Source organism: Colius striatus, chromosome 2, assembly GCF_028858725.1.
Source record: "Colius striatus isolate bColStr4 chromosome 2, bColStr4.1.hap1, whole genome shotgun sequence".
Taxonomy (NCBI): domain Eukaryota; kingdom Metazoa; phylum Chordata; class Aves; order Coliiformes; family Coliidae; genus Colius; species Colius striatus.
Window position 1 is genome coordinate 90,086,915 of NC_084760.1, and position 17,712 is coordinate 90,104,626.

A 17,712-nucleotide genomic window follows, 5' to 3' on the forward strand; every position below is an offset into this window, starting at 1 on the left:
TTTTGTTGTTGTTGTGTCATGCCTCAATGTATTAAACAAAAGCACTGGAAAAGCCACTGTCAATTTTTATTTCTTTTTCATCTTGCACACAGTGTTTAGATTTTCCTTTCTAAGTGGTAAGCAAGAGCCTAAAAAAATGAAGACAGACTAGGAAGGCAGGAACAACAAAAAAACTATTGAAACAATAAACACAGTAAAATCAGTTTTGATACAGCAAATACTTTTTTATAGAAGCAATGACATGTAAAGCAATTCACAAGCATCTATACATTCTTGTGACAAGCATTCATTCTGACAGAAATTTTGTTATCTCCTTCTTAAATAGTTGCAGTCGGGTCATATCTTTTTTCAAGGTAATTGCCCTTACTATGGTAACATGCCTAAAATTGGCACTTTAAGCTCCCCAAACATTTCGATCCATGCCTATAGAACACAATCTCTTTTTCTGTAATTTTCAATAGTTTCAAAGAGTGCCTTTCCTTCACTTACACATGTTTACCTCTCCAAGATACTTGTAACAGGCTATGTCAGATCTTTATCTAACCCGATCTTTGCAGTCAATGGACCACTGGGTTACATTCTCCATAAACATCTGTTCTGTAGGGGAACCTATAGTTGCACTGCTTTGGTCATAACCTGCCTTCTGAGCGACTGAACATAGAAAACGGTTCTTAACTCTTTCACTAATCATTATCACCTTTGCCACTATCAGAGTTCTAAAATCACCAGTCCAGTCAGAGAAAGATAATACAATAAAATGGGTGTAGGACAGCATATGCTCTTGAACTTAAGTTCTAGGTCTCTGGTTTATTACATGTATCAGTAATCACTATCATCCCATACGTAAAATAAATCCTCACAAAAATCCCCCTCAACACACCCAAAATGCAAAAAAACCACTCTATCCAAATTCAGTAACTATTCCAGTCTTTTCAGAGAATCAAAGAATAGTAGGGGTTGAAAGGGACCTCTAGAGATCATCTATTCCAACCCCTTTGCAAAAGCAGGTTCACCTAGGTTGCATAGGAATACATCTAGGCGGGTTTTGAAAACCTCCAGAGGAGATTTCACACCCTCCCTGGGCAGCCTGTGCCAGGGCTCCCTCACTCTTACAGTAAAGAAGTTTTTCTTTATGTTTAAGTAGAAGTTTTTGTCTTCCAGCTTTTGTCCATTACCCCTTGTCCTGTCACTGTCCACTACAGAAAAAAGTGTCACCCCATCCTCTTGACATACATTTTTAAAATACTTGTTAATGAGATCCTCCCCTAAGCCTTCTCTAGGCTAAACAGTCCTAGACCCTGGAGCCTTTCCTCCTAAGAAAGATGATCTAGTCCTCTGATCATCTTGGTAGCTCTCCCAGTGTTGGAATCTCTCCAGAAGTTCTCTGTCCCTTTTGAGCTGGGGAGCCCAGAACTGAACACAGGACTCCAGATGAGGGCAGAGTAGAGGGGGAGGAGAACCTCGCTTGACCTGCTGGCCACACTCTTCTTGATGCATCCCAGGATGCAAGTGGCCTTCTTGGCCACGAGGGCACATTGCTGGCTCATGCTGAGTTTGCTGCCCACCAGAACTGCCAGGTCCCTCTCCACAGAGCTGCTGACGCACATAGCTTCATATGCACTAATACAATGGCCTAAACCAGCAAGACTGTCATCTTGTTTGGGGGAACTCAATACAGAATGTTTGCATGTTTATTTTACTGTAACATGTCTGTTGATTATTTTACTTTGTCTGTCTTCTGTTAGCAGCTGTCACTTTCCTTGCAAGTTGTAATGCTTTATTTGGTATTAGTGCAGTTGCTTTTGTAGGTGCACTGAAACTGGGCCATTGGTTACAACATTAGCAAAGGCAAACTTAATTTTGTCCCTTAGTATATTTAACTTCAAAACGGTTACCAGATGACACTACGACATTGCTAAGACTACTTGTAAGTAATGGAGGTGATGGTTTTGTGTTTTGTGTCAAAAATGCATAGAAGTAAGGATTACTAACAAATGTAGATGTGGGAGAGTGTATTTTTTGGTTAACAATATTTATTATGTTTCTGCATGCCAACTTGGAAAATCCTGTGTAGCATATTACTATGATGTTTTAAAGAAGACTTATTCCTATTTCATAACTAGAAGAAATGGTAATGATCAATACTTGCATATCCACTATATTCCAATTACCATCCCTCTCACCTGAGGAACAAATCCACAGTAAATACTGACACACCGTTCTGCCAACAGCATCAATACATTCCTGCAGATGGCTGTAGAACACTTCAAGCTTATCACCATTGATTGCTTCAGCTAACGGAGAGGCATGATAAAAACTTGTAAGTGGACTTCTTTCACAAGCAATTACAACTAGGCAAGAGTTGACTGGTTTGCATTTTAGAAGGGACTTGAGAGAATTATTCTGAAGGAGAAATCTAACTGAAACTGTCAATTGTCAGTCTTCAAATATAGATACAAAATAGATATGAATATGGATATGATTGAAGAGAGAATGCAGTGAGGACCACGACTCACTTTAAGCTTGAAATGACTGGACAATTTCTTATAAGTGGAAATTGAGTAGGGAGTGTGTGAAGCAATGTTCACAGTAGCAGTTAAAAGTGAAAAAACAGAACTCACTTTTGCACAACAGAGAAATAAACCAATGCCACAAAGTAAAAAACAGAACATGTGAACAATTCAATTTTATAAAAATCAAAGAACAGTCTGAGTGAACCTCACATTACTTAAGTACCTTTTACACAAAAAAAATATCACAGAAATAGTTCTCATGTCCTTACTCAGAATGGACCTGTAGAAGAGGCTATCTCAGTTCTTATATGGCTTAAAATGCAGACATTGTATCTGCTGCCCGATGGAACTGCATCCATCAGTGCTGCTTAAATAATAGAGCTTGGATGAATTTTAACTCTTACTGTACCTTCCTAATCCCCACAAGAGGCTGAAAATGGCTTCAACAGCATCCCGGTCTATAGAATAGCTTATGATCACTTTAGAGGTAAATACCATCACAAAACTGTTATATATGCATTTCTAAATGTCCAGTCAACCTATTAGCTAATTATGTAAGATGACACAAAGTTCCTTGCCTGAATACTAGACAGTTGGTGGTGTAAATTTGGGAAAACTATTCTGTATTATCTAGATATAGCAAATACTTGCAATCTTTGCCTTGGATATGCATCTCAATATAACCACAGAAATTATGCATTAATATTACACTGAAAAAAGTATGTTTGAAAATTATGTTTGTTTTTGAGGAAAAGAATATAAAAACCTATTGCTAAGGAGTTTTATAAGGAAAAAAATCTCCTATTTCTCTTGTAGTATACAGCTTGGTCAAAACACGAACACAGCTTCTGGTCTTCATTTGAATGCCAAGAGAAGAGTAACCTACAGAGTAATGCTTGTGCGCTGTAACAATTAGACAATGATCGCTCCTTGCCCGTTCTGAAGAAGGTACACATAGTCTTTCACTCTCCAATATACACAGTACTGTTGTACTTCCAACAGACACTACTTTAAGTTTAACATTTTTGGGGAGTAGACAGAGACAGTTAAGACTTAACAAATCAGTAGGTTTAACAATGAAGATTTGGACTCCATGTCTTAGTATTATGGTTTATGGCAATCTTGAAAAACAATCCAGCAATGTTTTGTTAAGAACATTCGAGATAAACCTCACTCAGTAACTTAAGTTTAACCCAACTTTAAATCAATGTTTGAAATTTGTTTTGTGTTTTTTACAGAAACATATCACATGCATGTGTGCCTTGCAGCAATCTGGGAAGTCAGTACATTAAATGCCAGAACACTCACCAGTTTAGACCAAAGCTGCTGCAACAGCTGCATTCCTCACTTTAGCCTTTTTTTCCCCCCAAAATACACTTTAGATCATTGGACACAGAGATTGTAATTGTATGATCAGGCTGTACATCTACTTCCATCAAACCCTCTCAGTGAATTTCACAGTTTTTATGGAACCTGTGAAAGCAGTATTGGTGATAATGCAGTATCAGGAGGCAAATTCTTGAAAATCAAATGCAAAAATCTCTTTGTGCAGTGGATTTGATTTTGTTTTTAACATGTGAAGTAATTCACAAATTCATACATATTTCCTCACACTAACTCTGCAGGTTATAGAAGAAATATCCACCATCCACCACTAGAATGCTGACAGTATTAAAAGGATTTCTCTCTTGGCTAGCAGTGGTACCAAACTGCTGCTGCAAATTAGTCTTGTCAACAAATACATGAGAAGTCTTTATAGAAACTCTAAATTCAGTGCTAAACAACTGGCTATATAATAATGTAATACAAAACACATAGAGCATATTAATTTTATATTTATATTAATACTATTTTTCAATGCTTATGAAGATGGAAATATATTTCTTCTTGGTACCACTTCTCTCAGACAATATTCAGGTGAAATCAGCTCCACACTTGATTCCTCAACATCCTTTATGAACAGTAAAACTTTACTTCAGACTTGTCTAAAGGATGACATCCTCTGTACAACAGATTGCTTCATCTGCCTCCAAAATTGTGAACACTATTACTTTAACTATTACTTTAAAGAACTATGCACTTTATTTTCATTTTATTAAATCTTAAAGCACATCTGAAAAAACATGCAACTCTATCAAACTCCTTTCATACTATGTCAAACTGTTCACAAAATAACTTTAAACATAAACATACTTGTCTTACTGAAAATCCCAGTGCAATCCTATTATAAGAATACAATCTTTTCCTGGCCTTATCAGACTACCTCATCACCTAACATTGTATCTGAATATGTTCCTTTCTGTTACCTTTTTCAGCACTTTCAAATGTCATTCAGACACAGTAGTCATCCAAAATTTACGTGAACTCTACAAATTTAAATATTCAAGTCCACATTGGCATAATTTTAGCAACACAATGTAAAAACTCCACAATCTTACATCACTACATATGTTTTAACACTCAAGTCACTTATGTACTTTGTGAATTGAGTCTCTAAAAAAAAATTTCTGTAGTAGAGGCCTACTGCCCTCAGAAAGGATAATGCATTGTTTTTTCTTGTTTCTAATTAGTAATTTAAGCATATGTTCAGCATTTAACTCTAAATGTTTGCCTTTTCCCCAAGCTCTAAGACAGCTGTCCAAGATGTGAATGCCAGAAAACATTTAAATATCAACATCTGTTGAATTATGTTAATGTAGTGTAATATAATTGGGCATGAGTTGGAATTGATCAAAAGTATATGAATTACACAAAGGCAAATCCAAACCAATATCTTGGTGTACAAACAAGTCACCAAGGAACACTGAGGGAACAAAATAAAAAAATTCACTTCTCTTTAACAGTTAAACAGCTAAACTCTACAGTTTTCTTCAATAAGAACATGATTTCACATTTTCAAGACAGGAAATTAATATTTATACAATTCAGAATATAAATTTTAGATTAATTCAGATTATTTCTAAGTATTTTTAATGGCAAGCTCCATCACTATTTTCTCTCAAGTGACAACTGAGAAAAATAATGCTGATATATTTGTGTAATGGTGAAACATAGCAAACAGGTTGCAGTAGTAGAATATCACCCTGATAGAGGACAATATTGTTTCATAAATTCTAAAGTAAATATTCTTTGTTTTCTTTTTTTTGTCTTGCAACATCATGGGTCCTGATCAAACTCTGAAATTATTTCAAATATATATGACTTGAGCAGTAACTATGGGCTTGAAAAGTTAATTCAGTAGAAGGACTCCATAGCTTAGTCGGGTACACTATTTCTTCCAGGTATTTCTGGTTCCATATTTGTTTACTAAGTATGACATTCACTAAATAAACTCAGTGCAGGACAAGTGTTTTTTATGGAAAAGATTTAAACCATGTCTTAAAGTTCTGTATTATGCTCAAATAGAATTAGGTCAAATTATTGCCAAAAATTGTGCCATATAAAAAATCTCCTACTTTTAAAACAGGTACAGAACGAGAAGTAATACTAAAAATCCAAACTTTTAATTTAGTAGCTCAAAAAAGGAAGAAGGATAATGTCATATCAAGTTGGAAACAGTCAACCTGTATGCCGATGGCTTTGTTTACATCTGTGCAGGGAAGGTAAGCAAGCATGAGCAGCTGGAATAAATATGGTCCACTATAAGAGACCAATAATTCAATTAATGCAGGTAAACAGCCAGAACAATGCAATGATTTTTAATCAGTCATTCAGATACAGATTTGGACCAGTGATCCAGAAGTTCTTCATCATATTACAACCATTTGTGGGCTAGTCTTTAACGTACTGCCTTCCAAATGGCTCCAAGAAAATGACAGGTTTGCAGCTCAACATGATTCTAGTCCCTTTCACTTCTGTATTTTTAATACCATCCTTGAGAAACAACTCTTGAAACAATTTTATTGTCTGGCCAAGCCAGTAAAATTATAATTCAGTCAATCTGAAAAAAGAAAAAGATATAACTGTATGCAAGTTGGGATGAGGGGGGGTGTGGATAACTAAAGCTGAGACTGAATATAAACCAAATTATGTTTACCAATACTCTGCAGCTGTTCCCCTCAGAAATGTTCATGTAACTCCATTGAGTACAAGTGGAGTCTGTTACTATTTTGTAATAATAAAGGAGAAAGTTAAAGAAATATTGACTTTTTGGTTTGTTTTAGTTTCAGTTTTCTTCAATGGCAGAAACTTCACTTATGTCCTTCTGTTTTACATTGTTAATTAGCAATATCAACACTTCTAACAGTCTGTATATAAAGTAATGGGAAAATGGCAAAATTAATGGTAAGACTAATTCCAAAATTAAAAAAATCAGCAGGCTGCATATTATCCTTAGTTTCTTTTTGGCTAGGACATTTCTTGAGTGTTAAGTTTCTAGAGAGGCTGAAATGTTTTGTTACAATATATGATAACAATTTCAAACTATCAATGAAGGAGAATTTTAGGTAATTCAAAACAAACTACTCAATCTGTGTTCTAAACTCTTTTTCTCCTTATGCAAAACCACAGTCTGAATAGAAGTCAGTGTGCTTAAGCCTCAGAATTTTAGTGAACAACCACCAGTAGCATGCACATGTTACTTTACATATATATGATTCAGGGACCCCTTTAAGAATACCAGGGACTTAATGCAAAGCTTGCACAGTTTAATTTACAGTGAGAACAGAAAGCGGCAAACAGACCCTTCTTTCATGTAAGGCTATTCAATGTTATGTTTATGGTATACTGCTTTCATGTGCCTGGGTGGTGAACCAGATAGAGAAGATGTAAATTTTTTGTGGCAAGGATGTGCTGGGACAAATGACTGGTGGTAAAATAGACTGCCAAAGAATCTCTTTTGATTGCAATGCTGTTTAACAATAGGCTAAATGGTTTGTGGAACTGCAGTGCAAGTTACTGCACATACATCCTGCTCAGACCTTAAAAATAAGGAAAGGTCTTTACATCTCTGAAGCCCAAATTAACTTTAACCTTATGCTATTAACATTTGAACAGGTAAGCTGAGAAAAGCAAAGCTTGAGCTCTGGAAAAAAAAAAAAAGTCCAATGTAGTTCAGTAAGAGAAACAAGCATATCATGCTAAAATTGAGGTACTTGAAAGTAAGAAATTTGCAATTGACTCAATCAGGGGAAAATGCGATCCAGATGTTGCATCAAAAGGATCCAGAGGAATATAATTACTAGAAATATTTTGATTTTTTATTATTTACCTATTTTAAAATCAGGACTACTTGACTTCCTGTTAGTTAACATACTCCTGTATACCTGGAATTCAATTATAAATTACATTTTTTCTGTATCATTTAGCAGCTTATTTATGTATAATATTAAAAAGGTATAATAGATTTTAGTACATAAACAAATTTTTGCTTCTGATTTTGTACTTCATGAGTTTTGCATTAAAGATGTTACGAAATTGCTCAGATCATATGGAAAAAAGCATTTTCAAAACAAAGCACGGTCTTTTAAAAATTTCTGCTGCTTTTGCAAATCTCATTATGGAAGTTGAGTAAATATATGATTCTTTTAAGACAATTAGTGACAATGTTCATTTAATCAATGGATACCTTAAATCTATTCATGAAACAATGCTGAGGACTGAAAATTTTAATAATATTAAAGCATCACATATTGGCTACATTTTTAAATAGCAATCAAACTGTCGTCACCCCATCCCCTTCTCCCAGATGAAAATCTTTCAGGGACTGTAAAAATAAGGCCATAGTATAGAAAACTTAATCAGGAATTGCAGTTGCCTAAAATGGCACCATCTTTTATTCTTCTAAGAGAAGAAAAATACCAAAATGATGGAATAATGTTGTCCTTGAGGGCGACAGCAAGTGAAGAAAGCAGTGTGTCCTCAAACATTCACATAATTTAATCTGGAACTGTAAATACTATTAAGCACCAATCATAACAGTACAGTTACTGCTTCATGGCACTCCAAAGAGGAGATAAAACTGCTTAGTTGTTAATTTCTAATGATGTAAACACATTTGTCTTTTAATGTTATATCTGAATCTCCTGCATTATTAGCTCTGGGGTTTCAAGATATTAACTTACTACCTTAAATAATTTTACGCTTGAATTTAAATGTGTGTTTAAACATTATTTATTTTAAAGTATTTTTTGTTCAGAATATGTGTTTATATGATGGCAGAAGTGAATCATCTCAGTTATGCATTTCTTAGCTTTACTGTATTGTAACTATGTACATGCTTTTATGTGTAATTTAAAAAAAAAACTGGCTGAATTTACCTCCTCTGGTACTGTAATTTCATTCTGCAAAAGCCACATTAAACAATTACAGTTCTTGTAATTAACCAGTAGTCTAATGTACAGTTTTCTTATCCCAATCCATTAACAGCTGCTCAAAAAATGTAGTAATTAATGGTTTCATTTATTTTTGGCAAACCTGCAACTCAACAAATAGTTTTGTATCTGCTGCAAATTAGGACTCTTTCCCAAACAACAGATGACACAGTGCGAAAGAGGAAGCAGGTGGAATTCTTGCGCATCTTTGTCTCTTTAGAAGATCAAGTAAAGAGCAACGGTAATGCTATTCATTGCATGTGTGTAAAAAAGTACCATCATCCACATCTGCAAATGAACAAGCATACTCCCTTCCAAACTGGGAAAGACAGAGAGCTGTATTGCTAACCAAAGCAATAATATGCTTTGAAAATCTTTCAGCAGGTTTGGTGTCATTTTTCTCTTAGGAGCTTTCTTTAAATATGAATTCATGGAGTATACTGTTAGTTATAAAAAGTGAAAATACTTGAGACTCATTCTTTTGTAGCAACACGAGACATATATTTAAACTGGATTGAGACTGGATTGAGAAGAACTAGGGACAGGATGGGAAGAGACAGTTGCAGAAAACATGGGGAAGTTATGACTAATTTTTTTGGGTTTTGGTTATTGACAGTTACCACCATTTAGTAGCATTTCCATTACATAACCCTTCTCATACTATTTGCAGAGTCTGCTTTCCTGAATATGTTCTCCACATGTGCAAAGATCCGTATTTCACTCTGTGCTGTTCATCGCAGTAGCAGAAGACTGCAAAGACTTCTGTCCATCTTCAAAAAGAGCAGCAACAGGTGATCATTGGATGACTAGTACACAGTCCTTGTGTCACATTACAGAAATGTCTGAATAGGTGTATCCTACTGATTTTTAAAGAATTATCAAGGTAATATCTCTACCTTAAGCTATAGTTTACTTTGCAGCCACAAGAAGTGGCTAAGCAGTTCATACCAGGCTGCTGTTACATTGACTAGATTGTTAACACAGCATCAGTTAGCTAATCAAAACCTAACTTGTATAATTCTACTATTCTGCTCCACCTTGAAATCATTTTAATGAGTATGGCTTAGCTTTCTTTCAAGCTGTGACTGAACTGCATAAGAATTACAAAAAAAACCCCCAAAAAAAGAGATCACTGGGGAAACATTTGAGTGTGGAAAGCCAACAAAGAATTCTCAATATACTGGTTTAAGTGAAACTAGAAAACTAGTTTAAGTGGTGAAAATTTGGGCACCATTTTCTTCTCAGTTTCTTAATTCATATTTGTGTCATAAATTCTACTTACAGTACAGTAAGAAAAAACCCAAATATTTGGATAAAATAATTAATGATACTTAACAGGAACACACTGTAAAGGAAATATGACACAAGAACATTATGTATAATAAAGGAAATAATTACACGAGTTTAACCTATTCAGTAGTCTGCTGTTTTCCCCATTTGCAATTCTGTTGTTTCTAGATTACAGCATAAATTGACTAGTTACAGCATTTATTGTATGACCAAAGGCAAAATATTAAGTTGCTTAAGTATTCTGGTTATTCTGTCAAATAAGGATAAAAGTAGTTCTAATTTCATAAGAGTATTGTGAAGATAAATACATTAAATATTAAGATATGGGCAGGCAGTTGTGTGATGGATGTCCCTCATATATTTAACAATATAATCACATATATATAGCAGCTCAGCAAAATATCATTCCACGCTTGTCTCCTCTGCTGACCAAATAAGTCTCTTAGCCTTGGAGAATCTTCTTTAGGTAGAATTCATTTTAATAAAATTTTACAAAGGTGACTTAAGAAAATGTGTTTTACCTCATGATGGGATCAGGCAAACAATGAGCACATGATCAGCTATGGCAGTTCATCTGCCAAGCAGCAACTTGTTAACTCGCCATAACTCAATCATGTTCAATTGTTTGCCCACAGCCTCAGGCTACAGACAGACATTTGGTCTGCTAACAACTGTGCCAGATGAAGACATTACTATCCCAAGCTATTTGTTATCACACATCTGCTGGAGATTATCATCTCCACAGCTTTGCCGGAGGAAGAAATCATGTGAGCACTCCCTAACATGGTTTGTACAAAACCAGTCAATTTCATTTAAATAGGTGAGCTGAAATAACCAGGCTGGTTTTGCCCAAAGCATATTAAAAAATAATGCAGACAAACACAAAGGCAAAAGAGTAGAGGGTGAAAATAAGCAGCCAAAAGAATTAACACCTTTCATCAATGTAGCTGGACTGGGGAGAGGCCTGTTCTTATCCTATTGTGGAAAGATAATATAAACAGAGAACTTTTTCAAGGCTCTACAGGAGGAATAAATGCAGCTTCTAAACTAGTATTATTTAGTGCTGTTAATATACTTTAAATAATTAATGGGAAAACTATATCTTTGTAGATTAAAACTCATCTGTAAAGGTAGTATAAATAGATACATATATTTAAATGTGTCAAATACACAAGATCACATGTTGAACTGGATCAGCATGATATAATCTATCCAGGTTCTAAGTTTCGTGGTGCAGGACTGTGCCTTAACATTCGGTTCATCAGTAGCCATATCATTTTAAGGATATTACAGTGTAATAATATATTGTGGTTTTATGTACATCATAATATTGTTTTATGTAAGTCTTACTTTAATATTACAAATACTTTACAGAAAATGCTAGTCTTCAGATTTGGATTTGCCATCTATTGCTTCCAGAGAACCCTGTTAGATGTTTATTGGAGTAAAAGACTACTAATGTACTGCTGATTGGACATGAATCGAGGCTGAAGAGCACTTCAGGTGTTTTAATGTCATTTAAAAAATCTCTGTTCTAACTGCTTGTGTAGGTAGCAATTACGTCACTGGTCAGAATAACACACACATAAGTTATGGTTCTGAATTCCTTGAGCATCATTTTATATTATTACAGGAGAAAAAAGATCCTAAAGTGATTTAAAATATAATCTATTTCTTACTGCTCACTTTATATCCACTTTATACTCTCAGAAGTGATCTCATTCAAAAATTTTAAGCAAAATACTGACTTAGCAAATGCATTTGCCAGAAAATCTATGCAGAAGTTTCCAAAATTTTTTGTCTTAATATAAAAGTTTTAATAGACAAAGATAACTATGATCTCTGATGATAAATGACCACAACACTTGCATAACCAGTCTTTTAAAGAATGTAACCTGAACTTGTCTACAATGAAGTAGATTTATGTTCAATCTTAACCCTTGATCCTCACGCAGGACTTCAACCACCCTGCTATTTGCTGGCAAAGACAGTCATGCAAGCACGCACAGTCCAGGAGGTTCCTATATAATGTTGATGACAACTTCCTGTCAAAAGTGGTCAAAGAGCCAAGAAGGAGACGTGTGCTGCTGGACCTTGTGCTGACAAATAAAGAAGGTCTGGTTGGGGGTGTGAAGGCTGGAGGCAACCTTGGCTGCAGTTACCATGAGATGGTGGAGTTCAACTATGGACTACAGGAGAGCTAACTTTGGCCTCTTCAAAGACCTGCTTGGAAGAATCTCATGGGATAGGATTCTCGATGGTAGAAGTGCCCAAGAAAGTTGGTCGATCTTCAAACGCCACTTCCTCCAAGCTCTCAAGACTGATGTGTACCAAGTAGAAAATCAAGAAAATTAGGCAAAAGGCCTACATGGACAAAAAAAGAACTACTAGAACTACTTAAGGAGAAGAAAGAAATCTATGTAAGGTGGCAAAAGGGTCTGGTTGCTTGCGAAGAGTATATGTACGCTGCCAGAGCATGCAGGGATGAAACCAGGAAAGCCAAAGTCCTTTTGGAAGTAAACCTGGCAAAGGAAGTAAAAGAGAACAAGAAGGGCTTTTTCAAATATATCAGCAGCAAAAGAAAGATTAGGGAGAATGTAGGCCTCCTGCTGAACAAGGAGAGTGTCCTGGGGATAGAGTGTCGTGGTTTTGGAGGAGCTGCTTTTGCTTGGTAACAGCGGGAGGGTGCTGCAGTGCAGGCCCAGTAAAGAGTTCCAGACTTTCCCCTGGTTCTGAGGTTCGGACTCATCTCTGGCCTGACTGGGCCCATCTGGCGACTCTGCCATCCCTATTTAAGGATGGGAAATTGAAGTACATGTGAGGAGGTGTAGGAGTGGTACAAGATGGGGGCGACCATGAGGATCCCACAGTCAGAGATGGAGGAAACAATGTGGAGCACTGGGCTGGAGATCCCTCTGCAGCCCATGGCAACCTATGGAGGGCAATGGCAGGACTGAGAGCCACCAGCAGCTCCAGGAGAATGTGTGAGGAGGTGGCCATGGCATAGGCTGTGCTGGAGAGCCTGTGTGCCACAGAGCAGACCCACACAAGAGGCAGAGAGAAGCTGCAGCCCTTGGGATTAACATACATCAAAGCAGCCTGTACAGGGCTGCCCAGTGTGTGAGGAACCTTGTGCTGAGGAGCGCACCTGCCCTGAGGAGAGACAAGCAGCGGAAGCCATTTAGAAAAGACTGACTGAAATCCCCACTCCCTGCCCCCCTGAGCTGTTCATGGAAGGAGCTGATAAAGACACTGGGGTCAGGGCTCTGAGCCCAGGAAGAGGGGAAGAGTGGTGAGAAGGTGGTCTTAAAGGGCTGGTTCTGCTCTTCATCATTGTACCACTCTGTTGTTTTCTGTTTGTTATGTTTTGGGGTTTTATAGTTATGTTTTGGTTGTTGGTGGATTAAATTATTTTCTGTTTTCTTCCCCAAGCTGAGTAGCCTGGTCTGTTTTGTCCTGGACCATAAGCAGCAATTAAGCCCTTCCTGTCCTTTGGGAACTCTGAAGTCTGTGGTACTTAAGTCTAATTGTGGTCTTTTGTCCCTGATGGGCCTAAACTATGACACACAGGATGCAGAGAAGGCAGAATTACTGAATGCCTTCTTTGCCTGAGTCTTCACTGCCAAGGTTGGCCCCCAGGAAGCCCAGTCCCTGGAGGATAGTGAAATAGTCTGGTGTCGTGGTTTGGCCCAGCTAGCACAGCAGCACCACGACAGTCTCTCGCTCGATGCCCCCATTCACCCTCACCCTCATTAGAATGGTGGAGGCCCCAGCAAAATGGGAGGAAAAAGATAAGCAAGATTGTTGTGGATTGAGACAAGAGCAGGGAGGGCTTGCTGCCAATTATGGTTCTGGGCAAAACAGACTCTAGTACTGTAGAGTTGATTCTACAGGAAACAGAACCGAATAAAAGCAGAAAAAAGGGAGTAGGATGATGAGAAAATGACAACCAGCACTTTAAGATCTCCCTCCCCCATCCCTCCTTTCTTCCCGGGCCCAGCTCACTGCTCCCAATATCTCTACCTCCTCCCCCCGCAACAGCTCAGGGGGGCAGGGAGTGGGGGATGTGGTCAGTCTCTCACAGATGGGCTCTGCCGCTTCTGTCTTCTCAGATGAGGACGACTCCAGGCATTCTTCCCCTGCTCCAACACAGGGTTCCTCCCCTGGAACACAGTCCTTAACAAACTTCTCTGGTGTGAGTTGTTCCCAGCAGCTGTGGCTTCTGCCGATACAGGGTCCCTCACATGGGACACAGTCCTTGGTGAATATCTCTGGCGTGGATTCTTCACCGCAGTTGCAGTTTCTGCAGTTGCAGGGTTCCTCTCTCAGGACAAGGCCTCTTCTGGGCATAAGTTTAATGAGCTGCTTTGTCGTGGGTTCCTCCCCACAGTTGCAGCTGTGGATATTGGGTCCCTTCTTTGGGACACGGCCTCTTCCGGCCAAAATCACTGTCCCTGGCTCGGGGCCTTTAATGAAGTGAATCGCTGCCCCTGGTCCGGGGTCAGCTTTAGCAAAATAAGTCTCTGCCCCTGATGTGGGCTCATTATCAAAATGAGTCTCTACCACTGATGCGGGGTCTTTAAAGAAATGAAAATAAGTCTCAGCTTCACCAGCTCTCTCCATAGAATGCAGGGGAGTCTCTGCTCCAGCACACCTCCTCCTCTCTTTCATCACTGACCTTGGAGTTGTTTCTCTGACCGTTCCTACTCCGTGCACCACCACCAGCCAGAAGAAAGAAGAAGGGGCAGAAGAAGGAAAGAAGATGGAGGAAGAAACCTCCCCTTACGGCTTCTTCTCAAAAAAAGTGATCGTGGAGGTGTCTAATTGGCTCAGCCCCAGAAGTGGGTCTGGCTCTGAGCTGGGGAGAGTTGCGAGCAACTTCTTACAGGAGCCATCTTTACAGCCCCTTCCCCCTTACCAGAAAAGGCTATCATGTCAAACCATGACATCTGGAGAAAGGAAGAGTTTCCCTTGGTGGATCAGGATGGGGTTAGAGTCCTGTTGGGCAAGCACAACACCCATAAATCTATAGGACCTGATGGGCTACACCCATGAGTGCTGAGAGAGCTGGCTAAAGTTATGGCTAAGCCACTCTCCATCATTTTTGAACAATCGTGGAGGCCTGGTGAGGTGCCTAAGGACTGGAGGAAGGCCAAGGTCACTCCAGTCTTCAAAAAGGCAAGAAGGAGGATCAATCAGCCTCACCTCCATCCCTGCAAAGATGATGTAACAGCTCACCCAGGATGCCATCTCGAAACACATGAAGGAAAAGATGGTTACCAGAGGAGTCAACATGGATTCACCAAGGAAAATCCTGCTTGACCAACCTCATAGCCTTCTGTGATGGCATGACTGGCTAGCTAGATGAGGAGAGAGCAGTAGATGTCATCTACCTGGACTTCAGCAAGTGTTTTGACACTGTCTCCCATAACATCCTCATCAGAAAGCTCAGGCAGTGTGAGCTGGATGAGTGGACGATGAGGTAGACTGAGAGCAGGCTGTAATAGAACCCAGGAAGTGGTGACCAGCTGTGCTGAGTTTGAGGCCTGTGGCCAGTGGAGTTTCACAGGGGTCAGTTCTGGGGCCAGTGTTATTCAATATCTTCATCACTGACTTGGATGAGGGGACAGAGTGTACTCTCAGCAAGTTCCCTGATGACATCAAACAGGGAGGACTGGCAGATTTACCAGAAGGTTGTGCTGCCATTTCTTGACTAGCCTGAGAGTTGAACAGAGAGGAACTTGTCCTTCAACAAGGACAAGTGCTGAGTCCTGCACCTGAGGAAGAACAACCTCATGCACTAGTACAAGCTAGGGGCTGACCTGCTGGAAAGCAGCTCTGCAGAGAGAGACCTGGGAGTCCTGGCTGCTAATAAACTCAATATGAGCCAGCAACATGCCCTTGTGATCAAGGCCAATGGCATCTTGGGATGCATCAAGAGTGTGGCCAGCAGGTTGAAGAGGGTTCTCCTCCCCCTCTACTCTGCCCTGGTGAGGCCTCATCTGGAATACTGTGTCCAGTTTTTGGCTCCCCAGGCCAAGAGGGACAGGGAACTTCTGGAGAGAGTCCAGTGCAGGGCCACTAAGATGATCAGGGGACTGGAGCATCTTCCTTATGAGGAAAGGCTGCAGGATCTGGGACTGCTGAGTCTCAGTGAGGACGTCATTAATACTTACATGTCTTTAAAATGGATGTTGAGGGGATGTAGTGGCACTTTTTTCTGTAGTGCTCAGTGATAGGACTAGGGATAATGGACAAAAGTTGAACACAAAGAATTCCACTTAAACATAAGGAAAAACCTATTTACTGTGAGTGTGACAGAGCACTGGAACAGGCTGCCCAGGGAGGGTGTGGAGTCTTCTTCCTTGGAGGTCTTCAAGACCTGTTTGGACGTGTTCCTGTATGACCAGAGCTAGGTGGACCTGCTTCTGCAGGGGGGTTGGACTAGATGATCTCTAAAGGTCCCTTCCAACCCCTACCATTCTATGATTCTATGATTGTATGTGTAAAAGTAATTTTACACATTATCAGCATTTAACTTACAGGCCAGAAGCACAAATCTTACTTTGGTATACATTTAATTCTAGTATTTACTACAGAGATTATGTTTATAAGTGTAGTTGGATATAGTCACCAATAAAGTCTAATACCCATATTTTAGGCAAAGATTATGCCATTATTAAAATTCTTGAAAGTAAATCACAAAAAACCCCAAAAGAACACTGAAAGTACCTCAAAAGAATGGTGTCATTTGTTACATAAAAATTTAAAAGTTTTTAAATAATCAATAAACTCATGAATGGTATTAATGAGAGCTGCATCACTAACTTACCTGCTAGCTGTTTTCCCAGAGCTGTTCTTCTTGTGCCCTCTCTCTGATCGGTTATCTCGCAAGAGCTGAAGCTGTTAAAAAAATGATCAGAACTGTCTCACAAGCAATGCCTTAATATACTTTTTAGAAACATTATCCTGTCAATGTCACTTTTCCCTGTTTGAGTAATATTTCAAAATTAATTTTCACTTAAGACTCAAAAAAGACGGACATCTACAGAATTTTACAATAAAACCAATATTTCAATGTATATCTACAAATTTAAAATTCCCAAAGAACCAAAAATGTAAAACTTAATGTAAAAAAAGTTATAAAGCCATGCAAATAATGATTTCACAATTATATATAACATATTACAATTTTCAGAATTTCAATTAAAAATTTCAAAATTTCCATTTGTATAATACAAAGTGTTGGCGAACTCTTAAATCATGAAAAACTTTTCAGGCTGGCACTTGTATCTAAGTAGCTATGAAACAGCTGTAAACTCATCTAAGCCTCAGGAGCTTTGGTAATTTGGTAATTTGAAAGCTGCAGAATCAACAAAAAAGGTAGTAAAGCTTCCCATAATAGTGGGGAAGTAGGAATAAAAAGGGAATTATTTAACTGAAATGGTGACTTAGTTTCTGGAACATGCTCTGGTTTATTCTATTTTTAGAAAAATAAAGAAAAACTTTTTATTTAGACTACATCCATTACTCAGAAGTCTATTTCCAGCATTGTGCTATTTGTCAGTATGAGTAAAGTGCCAGTAAGAGTAAAAAAC

At 38.4% G+C, this 17,712-nt stretch overlaps 1 protein-coding gene across 1 annotated transcript in view; it reads right to left on the reverse strand.

The window, feature by feature from the left end:
* GPATCH2 (G-patch domain containing 2) overlaps positions 1-17,712 on the reverse strand; it is a 127,918-nt gene that overhangs the window by 20,182 nt on the left and 90,024 nt on the right. The window contains exon 8 of the mRNA XM_061991443.1: positions 16,947-17,017. Coding sequence (XP_061847427.1) covers positions 16,947-17,017 — 71 coding nt within the window. The remainder of the gene's footprint in view (positions 1-16,946; positions 17,018-17,712) is intronic.